The following is a 26808-nucleotide window of genomic DNA, read 5'->3' on the forward strand; positions in this document are numbered from 1 at the left end:
TGTGGCGGTCCTCATGAAAAACCATAGCGCTTGATGGTTTTTGCGACTGCACTTGAAGAAACGTTCAAAATTCTTGAAATGTTCCATATTGACTGACCTTCATGTCTTAAAGTAGTGATGGACTGTCGTTTATCTTTGCTTATTTGAGCTGTTCATGCCATAATATGGAGTTCTGTATACCACCCTTACCTTGTCACAACACAACTGATTGGCTCAAACGCATTAAGAAGGAAAGAAATTCCACAAATTAACTTTTAACAAGGCACACATGTTAATTTAAATGCATTCCAGGTGACTACCTCATGAAGCTGGTTAAGCGAATGCCAAGAGTGTGCAAAGCCTTCATCCAGGCAAAGGGTGGCTACTTTGAAGAATTTCAAATATAAAATATGTTTTGATTTGTTTAACATTTTTTTGGTTACGCCATGATTCCATATGTGTTATTTCATAGTTTTGAAATGTAGAAAATATTAAAAATAAAGAAAAACCCTGGAATGAGTAGGTGTCCAAACTTTTGACTGGTACTGAATAAAACACAGTTAAACCCCATTTTATTCTGCACTGGGCCTTTAAAGCATGACAGTCTCTCAATGTAAGTGCATCTAATAGCATAAGAGCAGTGAGAAACGTGTGATTACTCTACTGTTGAATGTAAATGAAATGTATTAGAAATTGTATTGATTTAATTATAGAGAGCTTACTTGAAGACTGTACAATGATATGAGGACATTTATCAGTAACTGCTTCATTCACATATGTTTATCCTTAGAAAACAGTTCAGTTACATACAGTACACACTGTACATCTCAACGTTTTAAGAAATAGACACCTACACATTAGACACACACACAGAGAGAGAGTTCTCAAGTTCGATAAAAGCAGCCATCGCACGACTGCACTCTGTCGAGCTAATGAGAGAGACCATCAGCGAACTCCATTTTAATTAGAAAATCCATTAAATGATTACATTTTAATTAAACTCGTCCTATCTAATAAGGATATGATGATCTTGAGTGGATTGTGCTCTCTTAGGTTAATTTATTTATCTACGAAGTTTACCCCTGTCAGCAACCCCTTATCATTATTACACTTACAATGAATTCCAATGAGGATATGGCGCTATAGTATCAACTCAAAAGCATAGCATCTCCGGACTAAAACGAGGTTGAAAGACAGTTCTATTGAAGGCAAACAAGTGAGTTCAATATAGTGGAGATCACCTTGTTCTTGCTTTTTTGTGTGTCTGATGGTTAAAACATTGTCTGCAACCTGTACAACCATGTTGTATCACTCTAATGATTCACAGTTTCAGAAGGAAAGACCGTCTTCCACCAATCAGCACCTATGAGAAACAACACCAACCTACTTCATTTTACAGTAACACACCCACAAATCCACCACAGCACTGTATAGAAAACAACATGTAAGACATCCTCATCATGGCTCCTGAATAAAGAGAACCACAAACAACGGTTTGTGGCTGCAGGCAGGCAGCGGTGTTGAGGATCAGTGAACTCCAGGAGGGTTCTGTCAACCCCTTCCCTAATTAATACAGCCTCCAGACAGAGCTGAGCGGCTCACCACTAATGGCTTGTCAGAGGCAGCAGGCCAGGGAGCCAGTTAACACCAGCAGCCTCACGGTGGGTGATGATAGTCCACTGGGATGGAGAGAGAGGGCTTATTCAGCTCTATGGTCCTGGAGGGAACAGTTAGCTAATACACCTGAGCTGCTCTTAATGTATCTAGCTATCTCGATATTCTCTCAGTCTTGTGCCTATGCAGTGTGTGTGCGCGTGTGTGTGCGTGCGTGCGTGCGGGTGCATTTGAAGGCCTGATAAAGGTATTCTGTGCGTAATTGGTAGTGGCTTCCTCCGCTCGCCTCAACTGAAAGTCATTAAGAGACAGCGGTTTTCATAAGAGGATTGTAATTGTCATCCCTTCCTCCAATCGCCACCGGCTGAGTAATTGCATTCTAGTTTGCCATACAATGCAGCAACTGAGTTCAATTCCGCAGGAAAATATTGCTTGCGTTAGTCTGACAGTTAATCCCAATGTCATTGTCCCTGTTAGGCTGTTTCCTATCATGTCCTTTCTAAATCCCCCATTTTATGCAAGCTTACAGGTTCTCCATGCCCTGGAGAGGAGCAAATGCACACACACACACACACACACACACACACACACACACACACACACACACACACACACACACACACACACACACACACACACACACACACACACACACACACACACACACACACACACACACACACACACACACACACACACACTGGCCCTGCAGACTACACTACACAGATTAATTCTCCACATCACTCATTTAACTCCCCTTTTCTGGGGCTCAAGAGCAGTAGCCTAAGGAATGACAAATGTAATATGGATTTAGATCTGGAGCTGTTGTCTCACTGTAAAATCCAAATATCATAGCAACTATTCGCAATAAGTCTCTGAATCATATCATGACACTGTCCTCTAATTACAAAATACCAGACTAGTTCTCTGCGACTACTTCAAATCTTCCTAAAGCAGAGGCAAGACAGGAGAATTCAGAGCCCTGGATCCACTGGACATGGCACCAAACAAAAAGGCGTCACCTTGTGGATATCTAGCACACCGCAACTAAAAACACAGGGGAGACTTTGCGCATGAAAGGTGATCTCGCTGGGAAGAGTGAGCGCATCGTCATTCTGCGTGTCACGAGCAGCAGTCCGGCCTAGGTCTACTATACTGTACACATTAAAACTATATTTTTTTGTGCACAAGATGATCAAAAGATATATTAGCCCATTGAAACCTACCAATTGAGAAACATTGCCTTATAATTTAGCCTTCTATTTTGGTACAATAGTATCCGAAATCAAAGCCACGGTTTTGCTTCTATGCAGATGTGCGACCCACTACTCTGCTAGTGGTGGATTCAGCTCCTCGTCTTGGCTTTAAAATACCAAACTGGGCGGGGAGAAATGTGGCATCTGCTCTCTAAAAAAAGTAGAAGAGAAATGTTTTCTGTGTTTACTGTTCAGATCGCTGTCATGTTTGAATGAGTCTTACTTTTGTGATTGAAAGAGCATTTATTTATATTTGTAGGCTATTATATTTAAACAACTAAAAACTGTAGGCTTTATAAAGGTAACTTATTTTAATTGGTTTATTTTGTTATTGACCAAGAATCCAGGTGAAAGTGTGAAGAGGATTTTTTTCCCCCCACGATGATGAATCAGTTCAGTGTTGTTATGGTGATGTTGGGTTTGCATAATCTCTACATTGCCCGTGGCCAGGTGAGTACAACATGTGTTCTAGCCAACAACTATTGCTCTGGTTTTGTTTCTCTTGACTGATTACTTTTTAATGGAATATTGCTTCGATTTTAAAATTGCCATTTTTTTTCATGTTGCATGAAAATGCTTGCTGCTTTAAAAAAACAAACAATTGTAATACAAAGACATGCACAACTATTGCCCTACTGATACTAAATCCATATAGTGCATTTTTAAATAAGTGATGTTGTATTACCAAAAGTCATTCTGACACCTAGGAGCTGCTGATTGTGCCAATGAAAAAAGACTGACCTCCAGGATCACGTTTGCGCTTTCCTTTTCTCTTATATCAATGCATAGTGCTGCAATTCTAGTCTAACAGTGTTATTGTGTTTGAAAAAGCTATGGAAGTTGAGACAGAGCCACTAGAAAGTGTTCCTGACACATTTGGAGAACTTGGGAGACCGTTTGTGTTTGGTCACGAATTCCTGGCGCACTACATTTTCCACACAGGTGGGACTTCAGTAATCGGAGCAAAACATTTCACAAGGAGCTCTGACACTGAAAACCTCACCTCAGGACTTAACGCCTTTTACTCCTGTTTCAGTAAATACTACGTATACTTTTAAAAATGTTGTGTGCAGTGAGCAGCCACACACTGGTGATACCTCAGTGGGTGTTTTCCACTGAATGGAGCCAAACATGACTGTCTATAGTTTGCACTTGAAATGAAGCACATTTGACATACAGTACCCATTTTCCCCGAGAATGTGCAAGGAAAGCTATTGACATAGTCCTACGGTTTTATAGTAATATGTCTCCTACCACTGATCTGTAATGAATCATTTACTAACCTGGGTAGGTAGGTATCTCTTCTCATGTTGATTTGAATCATTGGATCCCAATTCAGTGTTACTCCACAGTAAACTAATTTCATCTTTCATTCACACACCCAAAACATTTAGGGCCAATTCCCCCCCACAACTGAAATCTTAAAATTGTGGCTGTCTACTGAATGATCTGGTCCTTGCTGTGCCCCCCACAGGACTGCCTGTCGAGGCAGGAGCTGCAGAGCTCTCTGCGCCAGGTGGAGAAGTTGCTGTCAGCCCAGGAGGCCTCCTACCAGCAGAGCCTTCTCTCCCTGAGGAAGAGACTGAGCGCCCTAAAGAACAGCAGTACCGTCAAACACACCACCAAGGCGCACAACGGTGAGAGAGAGAGATACAGTGACTGCTTAGTTTGTCATTAGCACATGAACGTTTTTTCTCTTGTACAATATATACTGTATATACTGTATAGTATTGCACTAGCACTTTGATAGTTACTGGACTTACCATTGCCAATGTCTTGTCTCATGCTTGTCCGTCTGAAAGTGTCATGATTGTCTTACTGTTTGTACTGTGTGTCTCTCTCTCTCTCTCTCCCTGTCCAGCCACCTGTCCTAAGCCTGAGACCCTGGCTTACGGCAGGAGACTGGGGAGGGTGTTTGGTGTGGGGCACGAGGTGCACTTTGTGTGTAAGGCAGGTTATGAGCTGCTGGGGCCCCAGACCAGAGTGTGTCTGGCGTCTCTGAAGTGGAGTGGCCAGCAGCCCACATGCAGGGGTGAGTCAGAGCCCAGAGCCCCCGCCCACTCCTGTCTGTGTCTCTGCTCCCTCCGTGCCTAGAACGATACCATTGTGTTATTCTACTATGATATGGTACGTTATTTATTACTGTAGGTAATATTCAACACCACTGGAGTACTATCTCTTTGTATGAATGGGAGCCCCTTGTTTTATACTGTACTGTAACATGTGTAGACTTTGTCTCATTGCTCTTACTTACTCTGCTTAGTGGTGTAATATTTATGGTCCTTTTTGTTCCCCAGTCTTAAACACTGGGAGCAACATCCCCGCCGCCCTACCCACGCCGTCCTACTTCTCCTCCTCCCCCCTCCCCCTCCACTTCCTCCATCTCCCCATCCTCTGCCCCCCTCTCGGCCTTCGTTCGTCCATCCCGCTGCACGCAGTTCCAGGGCTCCACCCATTGCATCTGTGACGCAGGCTTCACCATAAGCGGCCGCGACAGCGACATCTGCACAGGTCAGTACGGCTGAACCTTACCTACGGCCAAACCGTGGGCTCCTTTAATTCATGTGTTTCACTTTTAAGAATCAATCGGTTCTTAGAGCCAGACAATCTTAGAGCTGTATGTAAGTCATGGGATTTTATATAGGAGTGCAGTCAGTGTACAGTTGTGATTTTGGAAGTGGACCCAATACATCAGAGCTTAAAAAATATGTAGCCTGGAGTTTTTTCTATATATACTGAACAAAAATATAAGCAACAATTTCAGAGTTTCCTGAGTTACAGTTCATATAAATAAATCAGTCAATTGAAATAAATTCATTAGGCCCTAATCTATGGATTTCACATGACTGGGAATACAGATATGCATCTGTTGATTACAGATACCTTAATTAAAAGGTAGGGGCTTGGATCCAAAAAACAGTCAGTGTCTGGTGTGACCACCATTTGCCTCATGCAGCGCGACACATCTCCTTCACATAGAGTTGATCAGGCTGTTTATTGTGGCCTGTGCAATGTTGTCCCACTCCTCTTCAATAGCTGTGTGAAGTTGCTAGATATTGGCGGGAACTGGAACACGCTGTCGTACACGTCAATCCAGAGCATCCCATGCCCAATGGGTGTCTGGTGAGTATGCAGGCCATGGAAGAACTGTGACATTTTCAGTTTCCAGGAATTGTGTGCAGATCCTTGCGACATGTGGCCGTGCATTATCATGCTGAAACATGAGGTGACGGTGGCGGATTAATGGCACGACAATGGGCCTCAGGATCTTGTCACGGTATCACTGTGCATTCAAATTGCTATCGATAAAATGCAATTGTTTTTGTTGTCCATGGCTTATGCCTGCCCATACCATAACCCCACCGCCACCATGGGGCTCTCTGTTCACAACGTTGACATCAGCAAACTGCTCGCCCACACAACGCCATACACGTGGTCTGTGGTTGTGGGGCCGGTTGTACATCCTGCCAAATTCTCTAAAACCACGTTGAAGGTGGCTTTTGGTAGAGAAATTAACATTACATTCTCTGACAACAGCTCTGGTGGACATACCTGCAGTCAGCATGCCAATTGCATGCTCCCTCGAAACTTGAAACATCTGTGGCATTGTGTTGTGTGACAAAACTGCACGAATTAGAGTGGCCTTTTATTGTCCCCAGCACAAGGTGCACCTGTGTAGTGATCATGCTGTTTAATCAGCTTCGTGATATGCCACACCTGTCAGGTGGATGGATGGCTTATCTAGGCAAAGAAGAAATGCTCACCAACAGTGACGTAAACTAATTTGTGCACAACATTTGAGAGAAATACATTTTTTTGTGCGCATGGAACATTTCAAAGATCTTTTATTTCAGCTCATGAAACCAACACTTTACATGCTGTGTTTATATTTTTGTTCACTGCATATCAGTGATATATTGAGGAACTGTGTTTCAGACATGGATGAGTGTCAGCTGTTTCCGCTGGCACAGCCTGGACGACTGTGTATGCACACCTGTATCAACACCCCCGGCAGCTACCACTGTGTGTGCCCTCGTGGCTACAACCTGGCCAGAGACAACCGCAGCTGCAAAGGTCAGGACCACAGACCAGACCATTCCACCAATAAGAGCTACCACAGTACCCTGGCCTTAGCCAGTGGTTGTTACAGGGAGATTGTATTTTGATAACACCTCTGATATTTAGGTCTACTAGTGTCCATGGACTTTGTTGCTTTGTAATTGCAATGGGAACTAATGGTCACTCTGTATTATATGATAAAGTCTTTCTAGTCAAACTGAAGCTTTGGAGATGTGACGTGGGCTCAGTGGGGACCAGACTTGGTTACTTGTGTTTCTTTTCTGCCCCCTCCACCTCTGGATAGATATTGACGAGTGTGAGAGCAGACTTCACAACTGCACCCTGGACAAGGAGTGTGTGAATACGTACGGGGGGTTCCAGTGTGTGCAAGTGGAGTGTCCTCGCATCACAAACGCCACGTACATCAAGACCTCTCCTATGTGAGTAACTGCTGTAACAGAAACACCACTTCTATCCGATCTGGTGTCACTATGCTTCCTGTTTTAACCAAATCATGTTATGGTTTTGCACTGAGACTGAAAGCTACACTGATTCGATGGAGGAGATTCCCTACACTCTCAATCATTTTAAAACAAACATACAATTTAGATGTTTCTGTGGAGAGCGAAAAACATTTTCATTTCATTGTCACCACAGTGCAGCTCCACCCATCATTTGGCTCACATAACCTCATTCACCTAAATTACCCCTTGCACTAGACAATTCTTTTTTTATTGCTCATACAAATAACTACTACAATTAAGACAGATATACAATAGAAAACAACATTATTACAGTGGTTTGAGGAGGTGAGTTTGGATTTATTTCTCAGTTATATTAACTGGGTGAAACAAGAAGAACCATCCTCTTACCCTATCCCTGACCCTCCTCTTCCTCTGTCCCTGTCCCAGGCGGTGTGAGAGGAACCCGTGTGTGGTGGGGGACAAGGCCTGCTCCCAGGCTCCCAACTCCGTATCCTTCCACTTCATGCCCGTGGTCTCCAACATGTCCGCACCAAGGGTGCTCTTCCGGGTGTCTGCGGCCCGTGTGCTGGGTGACACACTGCGCTTCGGCCTGCTGGGGAGTCGCGGCCGCAGCCACTTTAGCATGCAGCGCTCTGGCAGGCAGACGGGCACCCTGCTCCTGGTGAGCCCTGTGCAGGGCCCAGCTACACTGGAGGCAGAGGTAGAGATGAGCGAGCTGGAGAGACAAGCCCTGCTGGGACGCTACCTCACCAAGGTCATCCTTTTCGTCTCCCCCTACGGTTTCTAGAGTGATGGAAAGGGAGAACGGAGGAGGATGAAGAAGGGAGGAGGGGGTGATGAGAGAGCACTGTCAGGTGTGGAAGTGGAGGAGCGAATCGAACCACTGGAAGAGCATTGTGGATAATGGCGAAGGGGAGGCCTCTGTGTAGATGGGTGTGGGTTTTTCCTGTCATTTACAGGAAGTCCTGAACCAGCCATACTGTTAATGTGGATGTGTTTTCTCCCTTTGTCTGTCGGTAGAGGGATCATAGTAATGTAAATAGTGGTTTATAAACAATCCTCAGGCTTTAGGCTGCTCTCTTGTTATCACCTTGGAGAATTTGAGGTATTTGTATGAATAAACCAGACTGGTTCAGTGTGTTTAATTTCCGTGGGGAATACAATGTGTTTCTTTGGGCTATGGAATCTGTAGCTCTAATATCAAAGGTAGACCGCCACATTAGCTGTAATGCATATACATGAGAAATGTATTAAGAATTTCAGTATTTTAGTGGTGTACGTCTATATTTATTGTTTCGTACATGTTTGGTTTTGTGTAAGGTATTTGTGATTGCAGGTCCTCTTCAAACTATATGTACTGTACTTTTTTTCTTAATTTCTGTTGTTACCATTTTGGTTTATTGGATATTCTCTGAATAGTTCATAGAATAAAAATCAACCCATTTACCAATAGAGCATGTAATGCTTCACTGTGCATGTAATCAAACATATTGTATGCCAGGGCAACATGGATGAGACCCTTGTCCCACTCACAAGTCTATTGGGGCTGTGTCTTGGCCAGCTGATCGATGAGCGTTCAATTAAATCGTTCCACCATCTCATCACACTGCAGATGATAGGGGCTGGTCCTGGTTTTCTTAACTCCCAGCAACTGGCAAATGTCTCCATCCACCATCCAAAGAACACTCAAACTACAATATCTAAAAAGTCCTTACAGAGTGTAAACTACCTATCCATCCACCCATGTATGCAGAGGAAGGCAGAGTGGGGTGGTTTTGAACTAGGCTGGAGAAAATGTAACACTCCAGTGTCAGACAGCAAACACAGGATCGGTCCCAGTCTCTGGCCTCCACACTGTTATCATATCCATCCATCTGACCATGACTGGATGCAGCTGGAAATAACTCCAACATGCGTGTACATGTGCACGCACACACACACACACACACACATATCCAGAATGTCACAGGTCAGTACTTCAGATGGTCACGAGGCTAGTCTACATGGGGAATAGGACATCATTTATGTCGGTGTACTCTGCCCTTTTTAGAAATGATTTTATTGGGAGCTGTATTATCTAACTGACTACTGGGGCAGGTTGAGGTTGAACACATGAAGGGTTAACCAAATGCAAGCAGACTAGAGCACAAAGCAAAGCAGCATGTTCCCTACAGACATGTAATTCACTAATCATATTTATACATTTTAGTAATTCAGCTGACGCTCTTATTCGAAGCAGCAATGTTTTGGTTACTGGCCCAATAATCCTAACCAGTAGTCCCCCTAGCCACCTCATGGCCTGAGACCCCCTCTGGCATATGGTATGTTTGATTATTCATCTTGAATGTAGTTAGCTACCTTGAATGGCCAAGTCTAGTATAGCCAGGCCCACAGAGTAGACTGGCATGCAGATGGGGGGAAAAAAATGCAGGCATTCTCAATTAGTCTACTGAAGCGGTGATCAATGGGTGTGCTTCAGAATTGTTTATCAAACCTGGCTACTCGTGGCCATAGACTAGAGGATTTGTGTGCTAAGGGGCTGGAATGAACACAGATCCTTCCTTGTTTGGAACCTAATCTGAGTGGGAATGTAGGTTAGTGTAGGGGTTCTTCTGGGAGACTGGCCCCAGCCCTATAGCCCCCCTCCTGTCAGTCCTGTGCCTACAAAACAGTGGACAACATTATAAAAACCGGCAGACTTTATTAACAAATTGTCCAACTTCATCGGTATAGGACAGAACTCAAAACCAGGGAAATGCACTGTTATTCTGTTACATGGCATAATCAGAGATGAAAGCAAAGGACCTCCATACATTTATACACAAGAACATAATAATTACAAAACATTTTTTTCATCATAATCTTAATCATATGTTATAGTCATTGTTATAGTAATTTAATTTTGACTGGATGAAAGCTTTTGACAGACAAAAATAAAACAGTAAGTATTGATAGATTGAACGACTCAACAGAATTCAATGCTGTCTTGGTAGCATAGGAGCGCTGGTAAAAAAGAAAACTGAAAAATTGCAACGAGTTCTCCCAAACTAGGTGTCTTTGTTGGAGTGTTTCCCTTTCCCAAGTCTGGGGTGTGACAGCTTTGAGGGGTGCATGTACACACACCTCTGCTCAGTTTGAAGGGGAGTTAGGAGTAGGCTAGGGGCTTCTAGTATATATATATATATATATATATATATATATATATATATATATATATATATATATATATATATATATATAAAATAATGTATGTGGGGGATCCCCATCTGGGATTTTCAGAGTAGGCACACATTGACAAATCTACCTTTTGCATGGTTACAGCGGAGGCCATTTAAAATGACATTTATCAATTGTTTTTACAAGCAAGGAGGGAAGCGCTCACAGCTCACACCAATTCAAGAACAAGGCAATGACATAGTAGCAATGAGGGGAAAATGCTAAAGACTAATTTACATGGCATGACAGTTTGTTTTGAGAAAGCGATTGTTGAATCGTCGTGAGAACGCGTTTCAACTCCTCCTTCAGAGGGCTTTCCTCTGTTTGGATTGGTTAAAGTTTAGATCCCACCTGAACAAGTACTTTAGAGTTCAGTAACTAAAACCGAGCCAAGATGCTCCTGGAGGGACAACATCCAGCCCCTCCCCCAAACTCGTCCCCGCCACCACTACCACCCGCTTCCCTTAACCTAGCCTCAGCTACCAGGCTTCGCTCAAAGGTAAGGTGAAAGGCTGTGGCTACTCTTAACCTGGTCTAACAACAGGGTACTTCACAGGCAATGAAGAAAAAGGCAACAAGAGAACAATCAAATCAAAAAAGGACTCACCAACTTTGACCATTAGTAAACAAATAAATAAGGCTATGACCAAACAATATCTCTATATATATATATGGGTATTGGTATATATATATATATATATAGAATAACAGAAAAATGTGCAACGGTTCCAGTTCCTTTCAAACAAAATCTTCACATCTCTATAAGCGTTAATCTGTATTGTATATCTATTTTTTTTTTTTTTTCATTGTTCTTGGCCCTTTGTACCACCAACCATTCTTCAATACCAATACCCATGGTTTAAACCTGCTACCCTACAGGTTTCACTACTTGAAAACTAGATGAGACACTTGTTAGAAGACAGTTTTCAAAAGGAGACTTATCTTTCCGCACCATCCGTCAGTGTTGTGTCCACTCAAGACAAATTAGACCCAGCTCTCTGTCAAATGTTCACTGTTAACGGAGTACCTTGAGAGAAATGTGTGTGAATGCCAGTCTGTTTGATGTAAACCGTTTCTCTACCATACCATCCATTAAGTTAGCGTCATGCAAACCCTACCACAGGCCAAGCATGGAGTGACTGGAGTACCGTTTCAGACTGTACTATCTCAGCAGGCATCCTTGCCACTGGAGCCATCTATGATACACTGCCAGGTCTATCAGCATAATCACGAATAGAGTAATCAATATAATTATCATCAGCTTTAAGGAGTGTAAGACTGACATAATATACTGTAGGCTAAAGGACTCCTCTCCCATGAGGCTCAGTCAGTGGAGGACAGTTCAACGCCACACCTGGCAGTCCCATGGCAAATCAGTGAATCTAATACCCATCGGCAACCTGAAGTCAGTCAACCACCTCGTCCTCTCAGAAGAACAATAATATAATAGAAAAACAGCGTTAATACTCCTCTTTCACAACTGTCAGAACACACACACACACACACACACACACACACACACACACACACACACACACACACACACACACAGTATCAGTACTGAAATCATTGAAAGCCTCTCAGGCAGGCCATAAGTAAGGAGAGGTTCTTTCTCACATAATAACTCTTCATGCTTACTGAGAACCCACCTCCCCTTCTGACCCACCAACCCCCCACAAATGCAACATTTCTTAAAAGAAAAAGAAATATTGCATCTAAATGATGCGGAAAAAAACCCAAAACACTGCAAAAGAAACCAAAAGCAGAATCCAAATCAATAAATAATGCTTATGGCCTAGCAGGCTGGCCTAGCCCGGCGGTACAGGTCTGTTAGCGTTAGCTGGTTAGCAGTGGAGCGATAGAGGACTAAGAGGTGGCGGCATCGTCCTTCTAGACGTCTCCTGTAGAACATAACGTGAAGACTTGGCTTTCATCAGTCAGACACTAGAGTGGGGTTGGAGGGGTTATGTGTCGGTCTCACAGTTGGGGCATGTGGGCTCTCACACCAGTGAAACTGGGAGACCAACCACCATAGGGGAGTTTGGGTAATGTAGGCCAGGCCCCAAAGTGGCCCTCCGACGACATAGCGATGATGACAGGGAAGCTTGAATGGCTCCCCCATAGAGCCCAGTCTCAGGGAGTGACGTGGAGGAGGCTTGGGGGGTAAAAGAGGGGGAGAGAAAGTAGGGGAAGATGGTTTGTACATGGAGTCAGGCTGAGGTGGGGGCAGTTGGGGCTATGCTGAGGGAGGACCCTGTCCAGGTTTTTTTTGCTGTTAGGGCCCTCTGAGGCCCCCCTCTCTACCTGTTCTTCTGCTCCTGCATTACTCGCTTGGTGATGCGGCCACACAGCAGGCCGAACAGGAAGAGAACGCACACGCCCAGGCAAATCATAGCCAGGATGTAGTTCTTGGAGGGTGAGGTCATCACCTGCATGGCCAGGTCTGAGAATCCTTCGGCCGGGGCCATCTGGGAGGGACAGAGGGGAGCAGGTGTGGGTGTCAATCAAATTATGGAAAAAGTAGAGGTTTCAGTGTGAAATTGTGCGAGTTCAATGCTAGACCATAGGAGGGTAAGCATCCACTGTTGTGTTGCACGGTATACCAGTACCGAAGTAATATCCCTGTAACAAAACCTCATTATACCAACATTTTTTAATACCGTAGTACTGTTTCATATGATACTAAAGACTTTTTCAGCCCTACCGATCTAAAGAACCTGCTGGCACCTGTTATAAAATGTGTATAAAGTCAGTTCTGTTAAAAATGTTTGTTGAATTTCAGCAACAGCCACTAGTCTCCGATATGCACACCTCTAATAACATCCCCTTTACTTTCATGCGCAAATCACAGCCCACACCAGCCCTCACTCACGTGCTTCTCTCAGCATCCCCTACCAGCCCTCACTCACCTGCTTCTCTCTGCATTCCCTACCAGCCCTCACTCACGTGCTTCTCTCAGCATCCCCTACCAGCCCTCACTCACCTGCTTCTCTCAGCATCCCCTACTAGCCCTCACTCACCTGCTTCTCTCTGCATTCCCTACCAGCCCTCACTCACGTGCTTCTCTCAGCATCCCCTACCAGCCCTCACTCACCTGCTTCTCTCAGCATCCCCTACCAGCCCCCACTCACCTGCTACTCTCTGCATCCCCTACCAGCCCACACTCACCTGCTTCTCTCTGCATCCCCTACCAGCATCCCCTACCAGCCCACACTCACCTGCTTCTCTCTGCATCCCCTACCAGCATCCCCTACCAGCCCTCACTCACGTGCTTCTACCAGCATCCCCTACCAGCCCTCACTCACCTGCTTCTCTCAGCATCCCCTACCAGCCCTCACTCACCTGCTTCTCTCAGCATCCCCTACCAGCCCTCACTCACCTGCTTCTCTCAGCATCCCCTACCAGCCCTCACTCACATGCTTCTCTCAGCATCCCCTACCAGCCCTCACTCACCTGCTTCTCTCAGCCTGCTCTTCAAGCTCATCTATTCCTCCATCAGTTTTGTTAAACATCATTTAGCCGTGATGGTGAGCAGGGATGCAGACCCAGACCCTGATGACTCTTCTGTTAGATTTGTACATGTGTTACATTGGAGCAGCGCGCAAAGCGAACAATGTGGATACATGGTTATTTCATCGCCTGTTATAACCAAGAGCACAGACTAGTCTGTGAGCAGAGCGAAGTCGGAGCAGAACGCGCCTAATTTCACTGGAGCACGCAGCGAGATTCCCAAAAGGCTGGAGTGTCGGCCTTTTCCAATTTCACTCCAGTGGAACTCACTTCAGGAGCTCAGGGCATGCCCGGCCCAGCATGCATTTGTAGTCTACTTGTGTGCTGCAATAGCCCGTTGCTTTAGCTACTGTCATGGAGTTTGCTAAATATTTTCATAAAGAAACTGATAGACCACACAGGTGCTAAATCAAGGTGACTTACAAAGATGAGGACCAAGGGCAAACGAGGGAGTGTGGTGATGCAGTGTCCACAACTAAAGAATCATTGTGGAATCTGAAAAGACATGTATCCCGAAATCATGATGGTGTACTTACTACGTGCACATGCTAAAAGGAAGGAACGAGGTGGGTAGATAACTAAGTGTGTCATTGCCTAAAAACCTTTGGGCCTACCTACAGAAAAAAAATAAAACAACTCTGCATCTCTGCCCAGCCTGGCAAGAGTGGCCGTCCCCAGTGGCTCTGCCAGTAAGGAGAGGATATTCTCTGCTGCTGGCCGGCTCTCCATGCACCATCGCATGAGCCTGAAGCCAACGAAATGTTGTTTAAATGCTGAGCGCTTTATGTCCCTACCAGCCTATTGGGTCGCACTCACAAATGCATTGCTTTGTAGGCTACAGCCTTGAAATAATATAGCCTAAATAATACATTTTTGTTCCTTCTTTGTCTCCCTGTCTGGCTCCTGACCTATTTAGAGAGTTATATGCTGTTTAATATGACATGTAACCTATCTGAAATGATATTTGCTTCTTACATTCACCTTTTCATGTTTATTCAAATACTTTTAATTCAAGTCCATATGGTTTGGTTTCAATACTTCAAAACCAAAAGGTAGGTCCAGGTAGTCACAAAAATAGATGGGTGTTAGTTACATTTCCAACCGCTCAACTCTGCTCACATGCTCTAGTCTGCAGCTTTACAGCAGAGGAAACGTCTCGTCTCTAGTCTGCAGCAGAGGAGACATCTCGTCTCTAGTCTGCAGCTTTACAGCAGAGGAGACATCTCGTCTCTAGTCTGCAGCTTTACAGCAGAGGAAACGTCTCGTCTCTAGTCTGCAGCTTTACAGCAGAGGAAACGTCTCGTCTCTAGTCTGCAGCTTTACAGCAGAGAAACGTCTCGTCTCTAGTCTGCAGCTTTACAGCAGAGGAGACATCGTCTCTAGTCTGCGACAGCAGAGGAGACATCTCGTCTCTAGTCTGCAGCTTTACAGCAGAGGAAACGTCTCGTCTCTAGTCTGCAGCTTTACAGCAGAGGAACGTCTCGTCTCTAGTCTGCAGCTTTACAGCAGAGGAAACGTCTCGTCTCTAGTCTGCAGCTTTACAGCAGAGGAAACGTCTCGTCTCTAGTCAAACGGTTAAAAAAACTATGATCCCTATTACCAGAGGTGCCTTTTTCCTTTCTATCTGGATTCGGGCGCATTTTATATAAATTTCATAAACCATGTCACGGGGCCGTTTTTAAACTAATCCTGGGTCGCTAATTATTGGTGTTGTTCAGTTGTTACCTAGATAGCTAAGAACCTGGTACATTGACAGTAGGTTTGGGCACATTTGACTGGCACAGGAAGAAAGGAAAATGGTCTGATACTCATTTTACATTTACCTTTTAGTCATTTAGCAGACGCTCTTATCCAGAGCGACATGCATATATATTTTTTTGGGACTGGCCCCCCGTGGGAATCGAACCCACAACCCTGGCGTTGCACACACCATGCTGGCGTTGCAAACACCATGCTCTACCAACTGAGCCACAGGGAAGGCCTGTGGCTCAGTGAGATGTGCTTGAAAAGGTAGGATTCATATAGGCCTAATGTAAAAATCTATTTCTGGTGCTACTTATATTCAGTTTGTGTGTGTGTTTATGAGAGTCAGGGAGACAGAGAGAGTGTGTGAGGAAGGGAGTGTGTGTGTCTCCGTTAACTGAAGAGTAAAGGTTTCATGCAGTGTTTTCCCCTTACTGACACAATGACATGCAGATCATTATGCATGTTTATCACAGGTTGGTGGCACCTTAACTGGGGAGAACGGGCTCGTGGTCATGGCTGGAGCGGAATCAGTGCAATGCTATCGAAGACATGGTTTCTATGTGTTTGATGCCATTCCATTTGCGCCATTCTAGCCATCATTGAGTCGTCCTCCATTCAGCAGCCTCCACTGATGTACAGTTGAAGTTGGGAGTTTACATACACCTTAGCCAAATACATTTAAACTCAGTTTTTCGCAATTCCTGACATTTAATCCCAGTAAAAATTCCCTGTCTTAGGTCAGTTAGGATCACCACTTTATTTTAAGAATGTGAGATATCAGAATAATAGTAGAGAGAATTATTTATTTTAGCTTATATTTCTTTCATCACATTCCCAGTGGGTCAGAAGTTTACATACACTCAATTAGTATTTGGTAGCATTGCCCTTAAATTATTTGATTTGGGCCTTCCCTGTACCTCAGTTGGTAGAGCATGGTGTTTGCAACGCCAGGGTTGTGGGTTCGATTCCCACGAGGGGCCAGCACAGAAAAAAATGTATGAAATTGTATGAAATGTATGCGTTCACTACTGTAAGTCGCTCTGGATAAGAGCGTCTGCTAAATGACTAAAATGTAAATGTAAAAAATGGGTCAACTGTTTGGGTAGCCATCCACAAGCTCCCCACAATAAGTTGGGTGAAGGGGATATTCTGTAATGATGTCAGTGATCACTGTGCGATTGCTTGTGTTAGAAATACAAAAAATGACCAAAGCCAAACCCCGTTATATTTTTCAAAGACATTTTAGACAGTTTGATGAGCAAGCTTTCTTACATGATCTGTACCATAATATTGACTGAGTACATCTGATTCCTGATGTTGACACTGCCTGGGACTATTTTTATATGAAATTTGTGTCCATTTGTGATAAGCATGCCCCTGTGAAGAAATTTAGAATCAGACAATACCTGGTTTTCAGATAACTTGGCAGAATTAATTAGAAAGAGAAATTTAAACAGTTGAAGTCGGAAGTTTACATACACCTTAGCCAAATACATTTAAACCCAGTTTCACAATTCCTGACATTTAATCCAAGCAAAAATTCCCTGTCTTAGGTCAGTTAGGACCACCACAAATGTCAGAATAATAGTAGAGAGAATTATTTATTTCAGCTTTTATTTCTTTCATCACATTCCCAGTGGGTCAGAAGTTCACATGCTACCAAATACTAATTTGAGTGTATTGCCTTTAAATTGTTTCACTTGGGTTAAACGTGTCGGGTAGCCTTACACAAGCTTCCCACAATAAGTTGGGTGAATTTTGGCCCATTCCTCCTGACAGAGCTGGTGTAACCGAGTCAGATTGTAGGCCACCTTGCTTGCACACACACTTTTTCAGTTCTGCCCACAAATTTTCCAATAGGATTGAGGTCAGGGCTTTGTGATGGCCACTCCAATACCTTGACTTTTTTGCCCTTAAGCCATTTCACCACAACTTTGGAAGTATGCTTGGGGTCATTGTCCATTTGGAAGACCCATTTGCGACCAAGTTTTAACTTCCTGACTGATGTCTTGAGATGTTGCTTCAATATATCCACATAATTTTCCACCCTCATGATACCATCTATTATGTGAAGTGCACCAATCCCTCCTGCAGCAAAGCACCCCACAACATGATGCTGCCACCCCCGTGCTTCACGGTTGGGATGGTGTTCTTCAGCCTGCAAGCCTCCCCCTTTTTCCTCCAAACATAACGATGGTCATTATGGCCAAACAGTTCTATTTTTGTTGTTTCATCAACCAACATTTCTCCAAAAAGTATTATCTTTGTCCCCATGTGCAGTTGCAAACCGTAGTCTGGCTTTTTTATGGTGGTTTTGGAGCAGTGTCTTCCTCCTTGCTGAGCGGCCTTTCAGGTTATATCGATATTGGACTCGGTTTACTGTGGATATTGATACTTTTGTACCCGTTTCCTCCAGCATCTTCACAAGGTCCTTTGCTGTTGTTCTGGGATTGATTTGCACTTTTCGCACCAAAGTACGTTCATCTCTAGGAGACAGAACACGTCTCCTTCCTGAGCGGTATGATGGCTGCGTGGTCCCATGGTGTTTATACTTGCGTACTATTGTTTGTACAGATGAATGTGGTACCGTCAGGCGTTTGGAAATTGCTCCCAAGGATGAACCAGACTTGGAGGTCCACAATTTATTTTCCTGAGGTCTTGGCTGATTTCTTTTGATTTTCCCATGATGTCAAGCAAAGGTACACAGGTACACCTCCAATTGACTCAAATGATGTCAATTAGCCTATCAGAAGATTCTAAAACCATGACATAATTTTCTGGATTTTTACAAGCTGTTTAAAGGTACAGTCAACTTAGTGCATGTAAACTTCTGACCCATTGGAATTGTGATACAGTGAATTATAAGTGAAATAGTCTGTCTGTAAACAATTGTTGGAAAAATTACTTGTGTGATGCACAAAGTAGATGTCCTAACTGACTTGCCAAAACTATAGTTTGTTAACAAGAAATGGAGTGGTTGAAAAACAAGTTTTAATGACTCCCACCTATGTGTATGTAAAGTTACGACTTCAACTGTATATTCCTTCCTGCCATTCCTCCAGCCAAATCTCAGGTAGGCCTTTGCAAATATGAGGAAATCTGCCATTATATATGCAGTCTTCCATTCTTTACATTCATTGAGTAGGAGTGTGAATTTCAGTGACAGGTTTTTGAAGAATGTTTTGAAAACGTGAACGAGCGTCCGGGGGGGGACGGGGAGAACAGATGTAAGTGCCTTAAAAAGCATGATGGTAATGTCTGACAGGTTCTCACTTGTTTTGAAGGGAATCGGGTGTGAGTGCTTAGTCAAGCTAGTGACGTGTTGCTGGTGGGTGGGTGTGTGTGTGTGTGTGACTTGTTCACCTTGGCAGCGTAGCTCCACATGTCGATGCGGTCCTGCAGTCTCTTCTTACACTCTGGCTGCAGACGCACCCTCTTGTCTTGCAGAGCCTCCATCAGACAGGACATCTCTGAGGAAGAACCAACGCACACTGTCAGGTAATCAATCTTCATTGGTTGTGTACACATATTTTGCTGATGTTATCGCAGGTGCAGCGAAATGCTCCTGTTTCTAGCTCCAACAGTGTTGTAAGGCCACTCAACACAAAGCAAAAAGGGCCAAAGCGGTAAGAGATGTGTGTACGAGGGACAGAGGTGTGTATACAAATTGACCGTGTGCGTTACTCACGGCGTCCTCGTCCTGGTGGGATGGCAGCACAGTGATGTTTGATGTCCAGAGCACAGGCTGTGTGGAGGACAGGGTCCACAAAGATGTCTGCTTTACTCTCCTTCAGTATGTTCAACACCTCCTGCAGAGAAAAACAGAGAAAGGCGTGAAGAAGAGGGATTATGTGAGACTCTTGACTCCCAGAAAGCGGAACATTGTTACATTCGAGGTGAGGAGATGAGAGCCACCCACCTTCTTGCAGCCCTCCACTTTGATCTTGAGCAGGTTGACTTTGAGACACTCCTCAACTTGACCCGTCTGTTCCTGGGCCGCAGCCTCCTCTGGACACAGCAGAGAGATCTGACACACAGACGCGTGTTAACTCAGTGACTTCCCCAATGTGAAAAAAAACCTTAATAACGTGCGTAAACAGCAGAAATAGTCTTGCGCAGGACCGGGCGGCCTACTCACCTCGTCAGTGCAGTGCAGCTGCAGCTGAGGGTCCAGTCTGTAGTCCAGAGCTGACTCCTGCAGGATAACCCTGATCTGATCCTCACAGTCAGGAGACAGACGCTGTGGACAACATTACGCGTTTAGTACACACACCCAAACAGACAGACATAAAAAATAAATAAAAAAGGCCTCAACACGGTAGTAACAACCCCCCCCCCCCCAAAAAAAAGGTGAACGAAATAAAAAGAACCAGTAACTCATTCTGCATTCTGACCTGGTCGGCGTATTTGAGTTTGAGGCAGGAGACGACCTGTCCCTCTAGCTCGCTGTCCCCTGTAGCCTTGTTCAGGATGCTCTGGCAGAACTTCGGGATGTCAGCCTTACACGACTTCCTCAGCACCGGGTTCAACCTGTAGTCTGGACAGGACACACGGGAGAGGAGACAGGGTGAGAACAGATGGGACATAGAAGTAATGCTACAGAGGTGCTGTGTTTGCATGCTGGAAGCCATAATCTCTGCTCATATTGTGAGCAGTGGAGACCGGTAGGAGGAGCTAGAGGAGGACGGGCTAATTGTAATGGCTAGAATGGGAGAAATGGAACGGAGTCAAATATGTGGTTTCCATATGTTTGATACTGTTCCATTAATTCCATTCCAGCCATTAGAATGAGTCCGTCGTCCTATTGCTTGTCCCACCAGCCTCCTCTGATTGTGAGCTATAGTGTGTGTGTGTGTCTGTGTGTGTGTCTGTGTGTTCAGTATCTACCCGTGTTCTGTGTGATCTGTCTCTTGGTGATCATCTGTTTACACTTGGGGTCCATCAGCTCGCTGTTCTTGTTCTGCTTCAGGCACTGCAGCATATTCTTGGCATCAGCCTCAGTACAGAACCGCTGGTAGAGACAGACAGAGACAACACTATGAAACTCAGAACCCTGATGAAGGCAGCCTAGCTGTCGAAACGCTGGTTGTTATTATAAATGACATTGATTGCACGGGAGCCACAGACCATGCAGCTTTTCTCTTGTAAGAGTCCCGGACTATAAAAACACTGGAAGAGAATACGCATGGGAGAGACCAACAGGCACCACAAGCCACAGTCATCCTGTCTGTCTGACAGTTTTACTAACTGCCAGGAACCTCTTCTTCAGAAAATTATAATTATACAAAATACACTCAAATTTAATTTCAGACGCAATGCAATCAGCAATCATGGTTTTATTGAGGCGCCTTCGAGCATAACTACATTGTTGAAGACTTCCTTACATTCCTTGCATTTGCCTTGTGTTTGGACCTGTGTCCTTGTGTGCTAAAACGACGCCGTGAAAAAAGTACATACCCGGATCATCGGCTTGCAGACCCTCATGAGTTGGTAGTCGAGCTCTGAGTCCATCATCTCTACCTCCTGCAGCTTAAACACCTTGTGGTGACAGCGTTGGGTCAGCTGCTTCTTGTTCTCCTTCAGACACTCGATCACCTATTACAGAGAGAGGGCACTCGTCTTCATCGTCATAGTCATCCTCGTCAATCATTCTCGTGTAGAAATATTACCGTTGCTAAACGCTTTTGTCTAGGGCACGACTGACAAGCGAGGTTGTCGTCAGGCTGATGGGAATCAGATGGAGAGGAATGTGTTTAGAACACTCATTAATAATACTGACCTGTGCGTTTCCAAAGGCCACGTTCTGGCACAGCCTCCCGATGTCCTGCTTACAGGAGTCGTAGAGCTCAGGCTCCAGACGGATATCCTCAGACATCTCCAGCTCCTCCACCCTCAGCTGCTTACGACACTTGACAGACACGCGCTGCTCTTTCATGTCCTGCAGAGTGTCGTTCCTCACCGTGGTGCTCAGACAGAGCACTACGTCCACCCTGGAGGGAATGAGAGAGGGGAGCGAAAGAGAGAACGTTTTGTTTGACAGTTTGTTCAACTATTTCCGGGTTCTCACTCAGGCAGCACTCACTTCTTCTTGATGTTGGGGCAGAGTTTGAGCACGTCCTCTTTGCAGGCCATCTTAAACTTGTAGGAGAAACGGAAGTCCTTAATCTGGACCTGGGAGGGAAGAGAAGGGACGAGCAAAAGGAGAAGGAACGAGCAGAGAAATGGGAGTGAAGCGACGGTCAAGGGCATGGGTTCAATTCTCACAGGGATTACACACATACTTATGTTGTTTCAGATCAGGAGTCCTATTTGACTTGGCCATGCCTCCTTGCCCGTCCAACAATTCCTCATCTACCACCCCTTCTAAACGCGAGTAGCCCCGATGCTCCTACCTCTTTTTCCCCTGCCACGCTACAAAGTTTCTCCCTGCAGGCGGTCACTGAGTCCGAGTTGCTGAAGGAGCTCCTTAAACTTGACTGCCAAAAAACATCTGGGTCAGATGGTTTAGACCCATTCTTCTTTAAAGGTTGCTAGAATCGCCAAGCCCATCTCTCCTCTCTGGGGAGGTTCCCATTCCTTGGAAGGCCGCCACAGTGCATTCTTTATTTAAAGAGGGAGATCAAGCGGATCCTAACTGTTATAGGCCTATTTCTATTTTACCCCGTTTATCAAAAGTGTTGGAAAACTTGTCAATAATCAATTGACTGGCTTTCTTGATGTCTATAGTATTCTCTCTGGTATGCAATCTGGTTTACGCCCAGGTTATGGATGTGTCACTGCAACCTTAAAGGTGCTAATTGATGTCACCATTGATTCTAAGCAATGTTGTGCTGCTATTTTTATTGACTTGGCCAAAGCTTTTGATACGGTAGACCATTCCATTCTTGTGGGTCGGCTAAGGAGTATTGGTCTCTCTCTCTCTCAAAGAGTGCAGTGTATAAAGTCAGTACATCTGCTGTCTCAGCCACAGCCTGTCACCTAGTGAGTGGCCCACGCTCTTCTCAATTTACATCAACAACATAGCTCGGGCAGTAGGAAGCTCTCTTATCCATTTATATGCAGATGATAGTCTTATACTCAGCTGGCCCCTCCCCGGATTTTGTGTTAAACGCTCTACAACAAAGCTTTCTTAGTGTCCAACAAGCTTTCTCTGTCCTTACCCTTGTTCTGAACACCTCCAAAACAAAGGTCATGTGGTTTGGTAAGAAGAATGCCCCTCTCCCCAAAGGTGTAATTACTACCTCTGAGGGCTTAGAGCTTGAGGTAGTCACCTCATACAAGTACTTGGGAGTATGGCTAGACGGTGCACTGTTCTTCTCTCAGCACATCTCAAAACTGCAGAATAAGGTTAAATAAATCTTGGTTTCCTCTATCGTAATCACTCCTCTTCCACCCCAGCTGCCAAACTAACCCTGATTCAGATGACCATCCTACCCATGCTAGACTACGGGTCCTTAATTTATAGATCGGTAGGTAAGGGTGCTTTCAAGCGGCTAGAGGTTTTTTTACCATTCGGCCATCAGATTTGCCACCAATGCTACACATCACTGCACTCTATACTCCTCTGTAAACGTGTCATCTCTGTATACCAGTCACAAGACCACTGGTTAATGCTTATTTATAAAACCCTCTTAGGCCTCACTCCCCCCTATCTGAGATATCTACTGCAACCCTCACCCTTCACATACAACACCCTTCCTGCTAGTCACATTCTGTTAAAAGGTCCCCAAAGCACATACATCCCAGGGTCACTTTTCTTTTCAGTTCGCTGCAGCTAGCGACTGGAACGAGCTGCAACAAACACTCAAACTGGCCTGTTTTAGTCTGTCCTGTCTCTCCTCATTCAGACTCAATTATGAACACTCTTACTGACAGTTTTGGCTGTTTCGCGTGATGCATTGTTGTCTCTACCTTCTTGCCCTTTATGCTGTTGTCTGTGCCAAATAAGATTTGTACCATGTTTTGTGCTGATACCATGTTGTGCTGTTGTTGTCGTCTTAGGTCTCTTGTCGTGATGTGTGTTTTATCCTATATTTTTAATCCCAGCCCCCGTCCCCGCAGGAGGCCTTTTGGTAGGCCGTCATTGTAAATAAGAATTTGTTCTTAACTGACTTGCCTAGCTAAATAAAGGTTAAATAAAATAAAGACAAATAAAATACACCAGTGTTGGGAGTATATTTGGAGTTGGGCCACAGAGACTCACCAGCTGGAAGTGTGTGACGCCCACGGCACACTTGTCGTTCATCTCCTTCTGGTGTTTGTTCTGCACCAGACACTCCATCAGATCCCCCGTGTCGATCTGGTTATCTGCCACCTCCTGGGAGAGAGTAAGAAAAATAGAAAGTGGTCAGGAGCCAAAGACCATAAGGAAAAAAGTTTGAGTACTGTTAGAGTCAGAATACAAAGCCATTGAAATACAGTATGTCTCTTGTCCTTATAAGAATCAGTGAAATCAGTTAAAGGTGCACTATGTAGAAATCGTTCTGCCATTTCCTGGTTACTAAAATTCTAATAGTTCACCTAGTGTCAGTTTATGTGACAAAACACACAAGTATAGTATAGAGAATCATTGTACCATCTAAACTGCTGTGAAATATATTTTCCATAACCAGAAATATTGTATTTTCAGCTGTTTGAAGCTGGTGTACAACAGAAAGAACAAAAACTAAACTTAAAACGGGAAGCAGCGCACATAGAACAGATCTACCGCTTCTTTGACTTGCTTTCAACGAGAACAACAGATCTATAACTCACATTTCTTTTTTTAATTATGGATCATTTGAAATTCTAGACTCTTGGCAGGATAGATATCCCTGTCATTGGTAGTGGAATTGAAGGGGGGGGGCGGGGGGGGCGGGGGGGGGTTGCTGGTATGAATAGCCCTGTGAGAGAGCTCATCGTTGGGGTAGAGGTAGGACTCACGTGACAGTAGGACTGGATGACTGGCTCACAGGCTCGCATCAGCAGGGTCTCAATCTGAATGTCCTGGTGGGAGGAGAGAAGAACATCCTTTTACCATGTGACCAACCATAGTTTACCACAGCCAGTTCCTCACACAGAGCAGTCAGTAAATGTGTCCCTGGTACTCCTTTCTTACCTCAGACTCCAGTTCAGTCAGGTTGCCCACCACATCTTTGCACTCTGACACCAGGTCTTCTAGGTGGTCCTGTAGACAGTCCAGCTCCTGGAACACCCAAAAATACCACATCAGACTTCAATACAGAAAACATACACCTTGGTTGTGCAATTATTACTGTGCCCCTGATCTAAGCCCAACATGGTTGACCACATGTTATAGTTAACGAGTACAAAGCATTCTAAAGAAAGATTATCCCGCCAGCAGTTACAGGCTACAATAAATAGATGGATGATATGGTTTAATATGCAAGTGATAAGAATTGTGTGAGACAGACAGCAGGTGGTCTCCTCCAGTACCTGTCCAGACTCTGCCTTCTCACTGCACCACTTCCCCAGGTCGGTCATACAGCGCCTCTGCAGCTCCGGGTCCAGCTTCACATCCAGCGCCCTCTGGTGGAGGATACGCTGCACCTCCACTTTACAGTCCCGAGACAGCTAGGAAATATCAAAGAATAGAACCCAACATTATAGAGCTCGGGATCAGGGTTGGGGTCAATTCCCTTTCAATTCAGTCAATTGAGGCCAACCCTGTTGAGGATGCAGGACAAGAGACAACCAGAAAGTAGGGGACAAGAAAGACAAGCAAGCATCAATGCTAATGGAATGTCCCATCAAAATGAATGATACTGTTGCTTGTAGTGTACCTTCAGTATATTGATTGGGTGATCACAAGACATAATCCCACTGTTGTCAATGTCACCAAGCAACCATTCCAGTGAAATATTCAGAGATTATTCAGATTATAGTTATTTTCATTGCAAGGCTGAAGATCATTCCAGAGTATAGAGACCAATACATTACCTAATTCCACTTCTGACACCAATGCCACATTCAACATGTAAAGGTGCACACTGATACATCAAGTGATAAGCTATATAATTACATTCTCAGAAATGGTTTTCAAATTGACATTCGACAGCAACAAAAAATCCCAAATGTTCCCTCATTTTGACCAGAATCATCTTCAGGAATCAGAACCCAATCACATCACAATAATCATCATCATCACTGAACTTACTTACAATGTAACCTTGTTTTCCTGTTTGTTCCACTGCATTGACCTTTTAAAAAGGACAACACTTTCAGGATGTACTGAGGACAGATGTACGGTATTTCTAAAGGTCTAAGATCACTTCAGACAATGGTTCTTTATGTGATTATTGCAAGTAAATCTATATTGCTATTCCTCTACATTAGGCACTGATGCGTTTCCTGTGTGCAGTACGCTGTAGTCAATCATGAGTATATAAAGACAAACGGTTTGGACACACCTACTCATTCCAGGGTATCTTTCTTTTTACTATTTTCTACATTGTAGAATAATAGTGAAGACCTCAAAACTATGAAATAACACATACGGAATCATGTAGTAAACAAAAAAGTGTTAAACAAATCAAAATATATATTATATTTGAGTTTCTTCAAAGTAGCCACCCTTTGCCTTGACAGCTTTGCACTCTTGGCATTCTTTCAACCAGCTTCATGGGGTAGTCACCTGGAATGGATTTCAATTAACAGATTGTTATGGCAAGAACAGCTCAAATAAGCAAAGAGTAACAACAGTCCATCATTACTTTAAAACATGAAGGTCAGACAATCTGCAAAATTTCAAGAACTTTTAAAGTTTATTCAAGTGCAGTTGCAAAAACCCTCAAGTTCTATGATGAAACCGACTCTCATGAGGACCGCCACAGGAAAGGAAGACCAAGAGTTACTTCTGCTGCAGAGAATACGTTCACTAGAGTTAACTGCACCTCAGATTGCAGCCCAAATAAATACTTCACAGAGTTCAAGTAAGAGAAACA

The 26808-nt window shown here is 44.2% G+C and overlaps 2 protein-coding genes across 3 annotated transcripts in view; one reads left to right on the forward strand and one right to left on the reverse strand.

Annotated features, from left to right (window-relative positions):
• Nucleotides 1-3004: 3004 nt before the first annotated feature.
• On the forward strand, nucleotides 3005-8845 carry LOC106561005 (fibulin-7). The gene is given in 8 exon segments (XM_014124536.2): nucleotides 3005-3299; nucleotides 4324-4486; nucleotides 4711-4881; nucleotides 5147-5262; nucleotides 5264-5360; nucleotides 6786-6923; nucleotides 7213-7348; nucleotides 7820-8845. Coding segments are annotated over 8 exon segments (1251 nt in total). The 5' UTR covers nucleotides 3005-3230; the 3' UTR covers nucleotides 8181-8845.
• A 1232-nt stretch (nucleotides 8846-10077) lies between these two features.
• Nucleotides 10078-26808, reverse strand: part of LOC106561003 (Golgi apparatus protein 1) — a 47662-nt gene continuing 30931 nt past the window's right edge. The window contains exons 12-26 of one of the 2 annotated variants that reach the window (XM_045688119.1): nucleotides 26026-26064; nucleotides 25301-25438; nucleotides 24963-25049; nucleotides 24788-24850; nucleotides 24069-24182; nucleotides 21948-22036; nucleotides 21645-21855; nucleotides 21323-21460; nucleotides 20753-20876; nucleotides 20260-20402; nucleotides 20004-20105; nucleotides 19785-19892; nucleotides 19554-19674; nucleotides 19229-19335; nucleotides 10078-13077 (exon numbers count right to left, since the gene is read on the reverse strand). In XM_045688119.1, the coding sequence (XP_045544075.1) occupies nucleotides 12910-13077; nucleotides 19229-19335; nucleotides 19554-19674; nucleotides 19785-19892; nucleotides 20004-20105; nucleotides 20260-20402; nucleotides 20753-20876; nucleotides 21323-21460; nucleotides 21645-21855; nucleotides 21948-22036; nucleotides 24069-24182; nucleotides 24788-24850; nucleotides 24963-25049; nucleotides 25301-25438; nucleotides 26026-26064 (1752 nt within the window). In that variant the 3' untranslated portion in view covers nucleotides 10078-12909. The remainder of the gene's footprint in view (nucleotides 13078-19228; nucleotides 19336-19553; nucleotides 19675-19784; nucleotides 19893-20003; nucleotides 20106-20259; nucleotides 20403-20752; nucleotides 20877-21322; nucleotides 21461-21644; nucleotides 21856-21947; nucleotides 22037-24068; nucleotides 24183-24787; nucleotides 24851-24962; nucleotides 25050-25300; nucleotides 25439-26025; nucleotides 26065-26808) is intronic. The other variant, XM_045688120.1, reaches the window with a different exon arrangement.

The sequence above is a fragment of the Salmo salar genome, chromosome ssa10 (genome assembly GCF_905237065.1).
Source record: "Salmo salar chromosome ssa10, Ssal_v3.1, whole genome shotgun sequence".
Classification (NCBI taxonomy): Eukaryota; Metazoa; Chordata; class Actinopteri; order Salmoniformes; family Salmonidae; genus Salmo; species Salmo salar.